Source organism: Megalobrama amblycephala, linkage group LG3, assembly GCF_018812025.1.
Source record: "Megalobrama amblycephala isolate DHTTF-2021 linkage group LG3, ASM1881202v1, whole genome shotgun sequence".
Classification (NCBI taxonomy): domain Eukaryota; kingdom Metazoa; phylum Chordata; class Actinopteri; order Cypriniformes; family Xenocyprididae; genus Megalobrama; species Megalobrama amblycephala.
In genome coordinates, this window is record NC_063046.1 from 14,429,111 (window position 1) to 14,441,601 (window position 12,491).

The 12,491-nt window shown below is 36.2% G+C and overlaps 1 protein-coding gene across 3 annotated transcripts in view; it reads left to right on the forward strand.

Moving 5' to 3' along the window:
- tspan18a (tetraspanin 18a) overlaps positions 1-12,491 on the forward strand; it is a 49,304-nt gene that overhangs the window by 17,141 nt on the left and 19,672 nt on the right. Inside the window, exon 2 of one of the 3 annotated variants that reach the window (XM_048184112.1) lies at positions 7,894-7,971. The exons of 1 other annotated variant lie outside the window; for it this stretch is intronic. In XM_048184112.1, the coding sequence (XP_048040069.1) occupies positions 7,969-7,971 (3 nt within the window). In that variant the 5' untranslated portion in view covers positions 7,894-7,968. The remainder of the gene's footprint in view (positions 1-7,893; positions 7,972-12,491) is intronic. One more of the 3 variants, XM_048184113.1, reaches the window with a different exon arrangement.

Consider the following 12,491-nt stretch of genomic DNA (forward strand, 5'->3'; position numbering starts at 1 on the left):
AGTTGTCATCTGGTTGGTTGAATTCTACAGGATGTTCAGGAGATGTGTGTCGCGTTCTTTAACGGTCCACCTGGAAACAAATACTGTGATTCAGCCTCCTATAGTGTATTAAGCACTAATCAGTAAACAGAATGCACTCTTGTATGGGTCATATTTTGTTTTGCTGGGCTGATAAAAAACAAAAGGTATTTGGTCACAATCAGCTACAAAACTGAAAAGCATCTTGTGTTATAAAATGCAAAATAAATAGAATAATGAATAATAAAACTTGTGCATTAGGAGTGTTACAATTTGCTCCACCTAAATTATATTTCTATGTTCCGCTCCATTTTGTGCACAGTTGAGTGTGCGAGCCTTTAAAAGTATACTCCTTTGTCCATGAGCGTAGAAAGTTGCATTCGACGCATCTAGCGGACTTTGTTTTCAAATGCTCAAGACATTCGTGTGCGCTGTTTTTCTGCTCTTTTTCCTGTTGTGGTGGTTAGAAAACAGTGTTGTATTCCCTGTTCTGAGTTTGAGTTAGTTTTGCACTGTTCCCAGTTCAGTTTCCTTTGTCTTTGTTCATCTGTTTCTATGGTTTTTGATTTGCCCTTATGTGTTACACCTGTGTCTAGTTAATTAGTGTTTCTTTGTGTATTTATAGTCCTGTGTTTGTTTCAGTCTTTGTCAGATCTTGTCATTATTACTGTGGTTGTTCTATTTATTGTGTTTTTGTATCCTTAGAACCTGAGAACTTTTTACCTGAGATTATTTTGATTAAAAAATTGCTTGCAAATAGATCCAGCACTTTTATTTTTGTCTTCATTTAACACCTGCATGACATGTATAACATAGCCTGCATATAGGTTGGCATAGCCTTCGGTTTGCACATTGTTTGCAACAGAACATTTGCCAAGGTTTTTTTTTTGTGTAAAATCCTGAACACAAAATTTGTAGAAATAATTGACAGAATAATATTGAAAATGCTGCTAATTAACTCACAGCCTTTTGCTTTCAATGGCCATATTGTGACTTTGATTTAGTCATTAATTAGATTTAGATTAATTGGATTCATTGTGCAGCCCTAGTTGGGATATTTGGATGGGGGAATGTAACTGCACTGGGCCTGCCAGAAGATGTTGAATATTTTTCTCCCTTTAAATCTTTATGTTTACATAAACTGATTTCGCCAGCTGGCCCACAAGTCGATTGCCCATAGGAAAAGATCCTGATGCTTTGCATGACTTGTCCATCCCTAGATGTTTTTAAGTGTCTTTTATAATAGCACACCACCCACACTGAACCACTGCAGTATCCAGTGACTTCATGCCGAAGGAATTGTTGAGCCGGTCATTGTTAGTGAAACATCCAAGAGACTGATGAACTTAGTTGTCATGATAGCTACATGTGTTTTATTCGATCAAACACACTGTTGAGTGGATAGTGGAGATCAATGGATCGTTGGTTGTAAATTGGCTGTATTTAGTGAATGTAAAGAGCATTGTAGGGGTGTTATGTCTGAGGGAATGAAGAGAAAAACTATGTGTATTAAGTCCTCACATATGTTATAAAATATTACCCAGATAAAATATACAAGATGTTACAACAGCCATGCATTACTTCATAGGTTTGGAGAATAAGATCAAAGGGTATCTCATTCCTAACACACATACACAAAAAAAAATAAGATAATAATGAGAGAACTAGTTTTTTTCTAGAGCAAGGCTGGACAAATGTTCCATGGCCTGATTCTGTGTCTCGACAGGAGTGTTTCTCAAACAGTAAGCTTCGGTTGTGAGCGGGACCCCAGGTACTGTATAATAGCCGAATAGCTTTGTGCTCAGTAAGTGGAAGGATATGGGTCATGATTGATTCCCTTTGCCCCTGCCATACTGGAACGGACTCCAGAGACTGATAGAGAAGCCGGGTTCCTCAGTGTTTTCATCATGTTCTTTGAAGGTACTGCACATAATTGAGTCCTTAGGGTATAGAGCTTGGCCTTCAGTGCTCTCTTTTCATGCCCAAGGTTTTCTCTGATAGCTGTCATCTGAAACAGCAGAAAGTGAGCTTCTCAAAGCCTGATCTGCATTTTACCATGTATTGCTGCTCTGAGGGACTTGTACGGGAAGGGAATCCTTACAAGTAGTATTGTGGTATTAGTGATTTTTTTTCTTTTCTACTTTTCCCAACTTTTTTTTTTTTTTGAGGTCAACCTGACCAAGGACAACTCGTTTCCCAGAAAAAACCTTTGGGGGGCTTTACTTAAATGCTAGCTATTTAAGCTTACGTTAAAGTGCAAACAGCCTCTAGTTGCAGAAAAGTGTTGAGAAAAGTGTCCATCAGATCTGTCCATCAAATGACACTGAATGGTGTTGAAGTTAAGTGCAAAGCACATGGTGTAATTCCCAGTGCACATAATATCAATCTCTTGATGGGCAGGCTGCTAGTAGTCTCCTATATTTCTCTTTATCAGTGGAGGTAACATTTATTTTTTGTGCTTTTGCAGTTGAAGCATGCAGTCAGAGTGGCACAGGAAGAATCTAGAGATCAAGATGGAAAGCTGGAGGTGTTGGTTGTTGATCCTCAACAGTGTTGTTATAGTTAACTAAAACTACTGAAATATTTTCGGCATTAAAAGAGATTGAAATAAAATATAAATATTTGAAGAAAAAACTTGAATAAATATTGTATTGGCAACTAGCTGAAATAAGTTTAATTTGAAGTACTACAATTACTCAAATTAAAACTGAAATAAAAATGAATTAAATTGCTTAAATACATAGTTGTATAATATCAAGCAAATGCAATTAACCTGCCTCCTTTTTTATTTATTTTAGATGCTTTTACACATATTTGAAATTGGATAATGTATTTAGTATAGTGCATTGCTTACAATGTTATTGTAACACAGTTCGTAGATACGGGAAGAAGGAGGCGGGATCCGGCGAACGTTTAAACAAACTTTAATTCAAAATAAACAAATACAAAACGAAAGTTCCTCATGGACAACTGCCGGCCACACAAACATAACAAAACATAAAATAAAGTCCAGGCCTGGTCCTCCTTCCGGAGCTCCTCCGCGAGAGACTCAAGACCGGTGCAACACGCAGCTGACGCTCATTATCACTCGCGTCACCGGCCTCGCGCTGTTCCCTCACGGCTCTCGCCCACCCTGCTCGTCACAGTTATTATTTATTTTTGTCTCTAAGAAATGCCTCATACTGTATGGGCAGAGATATACCTACTAGGGATGTGCTTGTATACAAGTCGTTGTATACAAGCACATCCCTAGTCGTTGTATACGACTTGTATACAAGTCGTATACAATTTTTTAAAATTACCATCATGTTAATGTTACATTTTGAAATTAATATATTATTTTGAAAAGTATATCTGCAGCAAAACAAAATTATTTAATTTTACCTCAGGTTTAGCATGCGTTGGTTTTTCTGGCACTCGCAGCGGGTTGAGAGAAAGTGAAAGTGACGTGAAGGCCAAGTATTGTTATACTCAGAATTTGTCCTCTGCATTTAACCCATCCAGTTAGTGCACACAAATTAGGAGTAGTGAGTAGTGAACACACACACACACACACACACACACTGTAAACCGTGGACACACACACCCGGAGCAGTGGGCATCCGTTTTTGCTGTAACTTATTGGTCCTATTGACTGCCGCTGCCTATTGACTCAGTTGATTTGAATAACACGCTAAAGTTTAATACAATGATCATAATGCAAGGCAAGCACATCGCACATCGCATTGGATCTTGGGAAAGTTACAACTTATGTCAATCAAGAAGATTATAGCCTAAATTTGGCAGTTAACAACAAGAGTATAAGAGTTGATTGCCTCTTTGGATACTGATATATCCCGACACCTAGAAGCCTAAAGCTGAGGACAAGAAGCCCAGAGCTGACTACTCCTTTGATTCAAGGTGTGATTATTGTATTTTATACTTTTGTGATATAGTTTTATTTGCCTTTACATTTTTGTTTATTATAAAAAAGAAAAGTAACCAATTAAAACTGCCTACTGAGGCTTTGATTTATAGTGTTTTAAGACTTTGAAAAAGAACATACCATAGAGACTTCCATACATATCATTCATTTTGTGTAAATAGCCTGTCTTGTTGGCAAAGGCTTTTTACACTAACTCCACCCACCAATGTCTGGTTGGGCCACATAAGATTACAAAAAACGCATGCCACTTAACGTCTGCAGTGGCGTAGGCCGTTGGGAGTATGGCGCAAAGAAGTAGCTTTTGACAAGATTGACCCCATTTTGAATCCGAATTTTTGCCAAACTCGCTCTTCTCCCTTTTCCCATCACAAATCAGATCAGAAAGGCATTTATTTTCAGTAAAAATTAAGAAAATATTTGAAAAAGTGGAAAAAAGTGCCTAACGAGTGCTCAATAATAAAGTATTTATCGGGTAGGGTTAGGGGTATGTAGGGAGGGCTTTATAGTCCTGATAAGTATAATCATTTACACTCTATATAGTTCAACAATACTGAGGTGCAAATAGTATCTGCCACTATTTATAAGTATAAATAGCATCTAACAACTGTTAGCACTTTTAAGTGCTACTTTTATATAGTGTGAAAAGAATATATCGCAATTTTCACTGTGTAAATAGCATATTGCTAAGAAAATGCTGCTATTGTCACTTAGTGTAAATAGAATATATATCGCTATGTTATTTTTCACTTTGTGTAAATACCATCTATTGCTAAGAAAATGTTATTTTCAGTAGTGTAAATAGCATCTATATTACATATAGCCGCTGCCTAAATAATAAGGTAAAAGGTGTTAAGAACAAGTACACACCGCGAAACAATAAAAATATAAAAAAACTAAAAAAGTTACTGACAAAAGCAACAAAACTTAAACTATAACTAAAATAAAAGACTGAAAATGTAAAAGTAAAAGCTAATTAAAAATATGAATAAATACTGTAATAAGTTTCACAGCATCTCTCCACTACCCCTTCGCCTCACTCTTGGCTGCTTTCTATCCCAGTTAAGGAGGGGTACTTTGGGTTCAGGCCAAATTCCAAGCTCGGAGCCCTCCCACGGACAGCACGCAAAATATACATAAATTACTATATTTGACTTCATGTATGTGTAAACTCGTGAAAATAGCATTTGTCTTGAGTGCGTTTGCTTTCTGTTGCACAAGGATGATTCAAATTCCTTTTGTCTGATTGATCTTTACTGTCTGAAAGTCCCATGCAGGCCATTAACACTTTGCTCTATTTTGTCACATTGTTCTAGGCCATAGCCTGAATCTGTCACATGGTGTGATCGGTTATATGTTCAAGCAATCTAACAAGCACCTATTTTTTATTTTAAAGGAAAATCACTCATACTTTGGAGTGTATGCTGTTTTTCTGATAATAGCATCAGCACAATGCTCATCTCTTGTACATAAGTTAATTTCCACCAACTAAACTATAATACATTAATTTCACAATTAGTGACATCACTGATCTCTATACAATTTTTGTATTTTAGATATGGTAATATGGTTTTATTAGTAAATCAATAAAAATAAAATAAAAATCCACAAAGATGCACATGCTTTCTGCCCAGTTGAGCTGAATCAAAACAGTCAGACTCACTTTTATTATGTTATACTACTTTTTATAATTGCCATTGTAGCCCTTATGGCAGCTGGAATCAAGGGTAACACTTTACTTGAAGGGGTGTGCATAAGACTGACATGACACCTTCATAATCTTGACATGACACGTGTCATGAATATGAAGGAGGTTTTATGAATGTTTATGACAACTGTCATTAAATGTCATTCGCTCAATTATGTCATTTTTAATGCAAAGATGACATTGTTTGAGATGTCTTTGTTACGACAACTTGACATAAACCAACACATCATAACCTGTCAGTGTCTTTGTCATGACAACTTGACATTAGCAAAACATCATAACCTGTCATAAACATGACATAACAGATTAATTATCAAACTTAACAAACTACTTAGCTTTATGGGTTAACATTACATTACATTATTTTGGTAACACTTCAGTATAGGGAACACATATATAAACGATTAACTATGACTTTTCCCTCAATAAACTCTTAATTTACTGCTTATTATAGTTAATTGTTAAGTTTAGGTATTGGGTAGGATTAAGAATCTAGAATAAGATCATGTAGAATAAGGCATTAATATGTGCTTTATAAGTACTAATAAACAGCCAATATTTTAGCCATATGAATGCTAATAGTAATAAGCAACTAGTTAAAAGACCCTAAAATAAAGTGTTACCATTATTTTATAACAGTGTCATCTTTTTTACAAAATTTGAAATTGTCTATTATCTGACCTTCTGTTGGAGGAAACTTAAAAAAACAAAAAACAAAAACAAAAAAAAACATGAAATGAAAAATAGTCGTGACGCTGTTATAAAATTATTTGTCAGAGTATTGTCACTTAATGACATTTTAATGACAAGTTCAATTTGTACCACTGTACTTGAGCTCAAGATACATATTCATGACACTATTATAATGGCCTCATGACAGCCAATGTCAAAACCAACCACATGACAGTTTAATGCAATGTTAACCCATAAAGCTAAATGATGTTGAGTTGTCATGACAAAGACACTGACAGGTTATGATGTATTGGTTTATGTCAAGTTGTCATAACTCGGACATCTCAAACAATTTATGTCAAGTTGTCATAACTCGGACATCTCAAACAATGTCATCTTTGCATTAAAAATGACATAATTGAGCGAATGACACTTAATGACAGTTGTCATAAACATTCATAAAACCTCCTTCATATTCATGACACGTGTCATGTCATGATTATGAAGGTGTCATGTCAGTCTTATGCACACCCCTTCAAGTAAAGTGTTACCGAATCAAGTCTTGGTAACGAGAGCTGGTTTGTTTATCACAACTGTGATGAGTTCGTCATCACACTGTGTTCCAGCCATGATAATGTTAATGTGCCGTTCTTTCTCAATCATCATTTCTCACAGTTTGTGAAGCATGCCAGGCAGTGGAGCCTACAGAATTGAACGGCTGCTGGAGGATGTAACTCCACTGTGCAACAGCTGGAAAGTTGCTACAGGCAAAGATCAATATGGCTTTGGAGCAGAATTAATGTTCAGGAAAAAGACAGCACATGTTCCTTTTTTTTAAGTATTTTTATTAATTTTTTTTTACAGGATATATAACTTAAGCTTGGTCTTTTGCCTCCCTATTCTGGTTCTTCTGAACATTTCATTGTAACCCACTTTGATGTGATCTGGTTGACTCTGTGCACCTCAGACAGTTTTCTGCAACATTTTATTCGTACTCCATTTTCCTCTCTGTTTGTTTCCATGGAAACAGATGAACAATTCAGTCCCTTAGCGCCATGCCCTATACGAACTCCCCACCATGGCTAATCTGCTCTTGATGCTCAGAGGGTACAGGTTGACAAAGAGTGCATTAAGTACTCGGGACATAAGTGCCTCATATTGTTTCAGTTGTGTGGCCTCCTAGCTGATAATCAATGTGTTAATAATACTCTGTTCCTCAGAAGAATTGGTCCTGAAGGTTAAACGGAATAAACTGATTGTGAGGGCCTCTGGAGAAATCCTTCTTTCTGTCAGTGCAGACATTGTTCATATTAGCCACCAGTAGTCTCAGAGTCACTGGTCAGATTATAAGCATGAGGACTCTGTCTTAGTTGGATGCCCTTGTTGTTGCAGAAGGGATCCAAGCAGACTTCTAGCTGATCACACTTGAAGCACTACTAGAATGCATGAATACTAATAGCAAGATGGTTGCATCAAGAGAGTATCTCAATAAAAGTATTTGCATGACATTTATAAGTAACATTTTATGCCATATAAAATAATCATATGTCATTTTATGCACATTTATTCACAGTCTCAGAGAAGAAGTGTGAAGCAGCTTTCTGAAAAGCATCACATCAGCTGGAAGGAGAGACATTTACAGGTACATATGGTATGGTGATTTTTGATCATTTTTTAAATCATGCCATCAAAATCTGATGGCTCTTATCACTAAGGTCCGCATGAAAATGAACATTCACTTGGTTCTTAATTTTAACCTCACATTACAACCTAGGAATGCATCCTGCCTGTGTATCACACCACTAATGCTCGTAACAGTCAAAAATAGCAAAGTCGATATTGAGATTTTGAAAACATAACAATACATGCCTTTCTGCAGTACCGGTAGTATAGTGTGTGTGTGTAAGCACAATGGCCAATTAGAGGTATTTAAGTTAGTTAGAATCCGCTCAATAGGATACAAACTCTTTCTCTGTGAAATTTTACTGGTATTGGTACTGACTAGTGAAATTGTCTGGTACTCTGACAACCCTAGCTACAACTATCTATCTAAGTATTCATCTTTTAATAAAACCCTCATCCTTCATCAGTTGTTATTTTAATCTTGGTTTTGCAGTGTTTCCACAATATAATATACTACACTTTCTATCTCCCTCAACAATTTATTGGAAAAATCAATAGTTTGTCTCTAATGCTTATCAAGCCATATTGACATTATAATAATGGCAAATGCTCCTCCTAATCTTTTAAAGTTGGCATCAAACAGAAAATTGCTATTGTCTTTTTTCCCTTATTGTTACGTACACCAATCAGACATAACATTATGACCACTGACGGGTGAAGGGAATACCACTGATTATCTCTTCATCACAGCACCTGTTAGTGGATGGGATATATTAAGCAGCAAGCAAACATTTTGTCCTCAAAGTTGATGTGTTAGAAGCAGGAAAAATGGGCAAGTGTAAGGATTTGACAAGGGCCAAATTATGATGGCTAGACGACTGCGTCAAAGCATCTCCAAAACTGCAGCTCTTGTGGGGTGATCCCGGTCTGCAGTGGTCAGTATCTATCAGAAGTGGTCCAAGGAAGGATCAGTGGTGAACCGGCGACAGGATCATGGGCGGCCAAGGCTCATTGATGCACATGGGGAGCGAAGGCTGGCCCCTGTGGTCTGATCCAACAGATGAGCTTCTGTATGTTAATGCTGGTTCTGATAAAAAGGTGTCAGAATGTACAGTGCATCACAGTTTGTTGCGTATGGGGCTACACACTACATCTCTTAGGGTTTAAAGAACCATTGCCAAACATATAACATGCTAGAAACATAATAATCACTGTAATAATGATCCATTCATAGGTTCTTAAGTATTTACCTATTAAAATCCAAACAACAACCTTTTTTTTGGCCGAGCACGGCGGGCAGTGAATATTTTATGCTCTGTGAGGGGACACACTGACACAGACAAAACGTATGGATGCATGGGTCTAATTACAGTAGCCTTAAAACATTTATAAAGTGTGCACAGATTTGATCTTAGAGTGTGCGTATGCTTAAATCCACACCAACACTCATATTTATAAAAAACGTAGAAAAGTGCTTAGCGCCACATCAGAGTCTGAACAGACGTACAGTACGCACTTTTCCTTGTCAGATTACTGCAGTTTTTTTTTTTGAAATCTAAGCTATTCTTACAGCTCGCCATTCTAAATTAAACGATTTGGACGATGACTGGTGATCTTTTATATGTAAACGACATTAATTAGGTGTTGTTTACAATGCCGAGAAATACGCACAAGTTCAAGATTATTTGCGATTTAGGCTATATATTTTACATTTGAAAGAGAGACATACGCTCGTTTTCTGTGTTTACGTTCATTCTAAGAATCTCACATACGCACATCTGAGAAATGATCATAAGATCAAATTTAGGACGGTTTCTGTGCAACATTTTATAAATAAGGCTCTTGATCTCTTAGAAATTAAATGTTTCACTAATACAGCCATGCAAAGTGAATGCAAAACAATATAATGTAAATTAAAAAGAAACTTTACAGTATTATGTAAAAAAATAAGTAGATATGTATGCTGAAGAATGTGTCCCATCATCCCTGTTACTCTGGTCAGTCCTGTTCCCATTATGTCAATCCTGTTACTGTCATTAATTTCATAAATAATGTAAAAATAATATTTGAAATGGCCTTCCAAGTTTTTCAGTTGTAACAATCAGATTATTTTGTTTTGGACAAAGCCTTTCTTTTAATATCTCTCTTGTAAATATATATATTTTTCTTAATTGACAGGTGATCAGCATTCAAAATTAGGATGTTTTTGGTCATCTGAATGACAAAAATAAGATTTGTTTAAAAAATACCAAATTTGAAACAACCCCAGTAAAAAAAGGGACAAAAATACTGCTCATATATGTAAAAACTATTACATAGTTCTAATTAAAACTGTAGTATATAGTGATGATTATGTCTGTAACAGGGTTGACAAAAATATCAAAACATGAGGAAGAAAAGTAGTAATAAAATAAAAAATTATATAGCCTGAGATGGCCCAATACAATTTCTTGTCATTTTAAGTTGTCTTCATTCCATATATATAATTTTTTTTTTAATTAAACTTATTTTATTTTTTAATTTTTCAAAGTTGAAAAGGCACCGATTTCGTGGAATGACCCATACCCTTTTGGCTGTGGCCTCTTCAGCAGGATAATGGACTCTGGTTCAGGAATGGTTTGAGGAGCACAACAATGAGTTTGAGGTGTTGACTTGGCCTCCAAATTCCCCAGATCTCAATCCACTCGAGCATCTGTGGGTTGTGCTGAACAAACAAGTCCGATCCATGGAGGCCCCACCTCACAACTTACAAGACTTGCTGCTAAAATCTTGGTGTCAGATACCACAGCACACCTTCAGGGGTCTAGTGGAGTCCATGCCTCAACGGGTCAGGGCTGTTTTGGCAGCAAAAGTGGGACCAACACAATATTAGGAAGGTGGTCATAATGTTATGCCTGATCGGTGTATATCCGTGTGGAATGGATTCTCGGACGAGAAGAAAAATAGAATTGGATCGTTGTCTCTAATTGCAATTATTGTACGACTTATAATATTTAAAAAAAATAAGAATTGTACATTTTGATTTTATGGTGACTTAAAGATATTACATGTTTTTTTTTTCATCTTTTAAAGTATTTTAGGACCTGAAGGTTTTCCATTTTTACATTTTTCCTAGTTCCATTATATGAAAAGAAGTGGAATTTGCCTTCAGCCTACAATCTTGAAAAAGAAAATTACAGCTAAGAGAGAACACACTCTGGACTTGTGTGACTAATTCTGAGCAATCTGAAAAGATGTTTTCAAGGGAGACTGCCATGGTTTCTGCTATCAGCAACTGCAGACAGTCCAACACTTTAAAAAAATGTCTTGTTCTCACGCTGAGTATATTGTGGCTTCTTACTAAATTCAGCCGCTCTCAGAATATATAAAAAGAACAAGGGTAAATGTAATCTCTTGACATGAATGCCATAAAATGGCCTTTTCCCTTTGTTAACAATTGTTTTGTCTAGTGCTTTCTTCTTCCTTCTGAACTTTACACCAGTATACGAAACTTTCTCAAAACTGAAGCTCGGTCTGAAGTGTTTTAACATTGTTCTGCATTGTTTAATTCATGTTATTGTTAGTATTTAGAGCAGATGGTGCAAGAGGGTTTCATGCTGGCTATTTTCTAATGGGTTTTTTATCAATACTTCTCCCTCCAGCTTTGCTCTTTTTTTCCCCTCTCTGGCTCCTGTCAAACCTTATCTCAACAGGGTGTTAACAGACATTCAATATAGCAAATGCTAAAGGTTTTCCATCGGTTTCACAGCTTTGATTGCTAAAAAACATGTACTTTTGAGGTTCCACTCCAGAAAGAGTGTCATGCAATCTGAAAGTTTATTAGAATGTGAACATTTGATAAACCTAAAATTTCCTTGTTTTTAGGGGAACCAGACACCCACCCTATCTCGCGTACATGTTTGTATCATTCTCAGCATGTCGTCGAAAGTACTAGATGTCTTCTGGCAGATGTCTTTCTCTCAGATTGTGACTGGTATCCTCCAGAGAGAGAGAAGAACAGCACAGTTCAATGTCTATCAGTTAGCAGATAGCACACAGTTGCCTTCCAACACTAACAGCCTCCTTTCCTTTTAGAATAATTAGAGCTGGGAACATTATGGTAATACCAAAAGGATGTTAATGTTCATGCACTGTCCTTTTTGCGTGGTTTTCAGACTTGTTATTCTCTCCGTTGTCATAGTGAGAATTTTTGGACAAAATTAGAAAGAATGAGAGAGAACACACTACATCTAATTTATAGTGCACCTCAATTATAAGAAAACTATTACTTGTTTTTTGAGGTAAAATATCTCATTTTCATCATATTTTTGGATATTTCTTCCCTTTTCCAAACCTATTTTAAGTTGATTTTTCCATAATTACTTTATTGGCAGGTTTCTCTGGCACTTATCAAGTCTAGTCCTTGGTATTTCAATGGAGAACCAACATTAAGAGCCTAATTTAACATAAATATTTGTTTGTGTGTGGGGAAATTGCTCAATAACCTAATATTTATTGCTGATATTAACTGTAAAATAACCATCTCTAATGACCCTTTGCGTGTGTTCT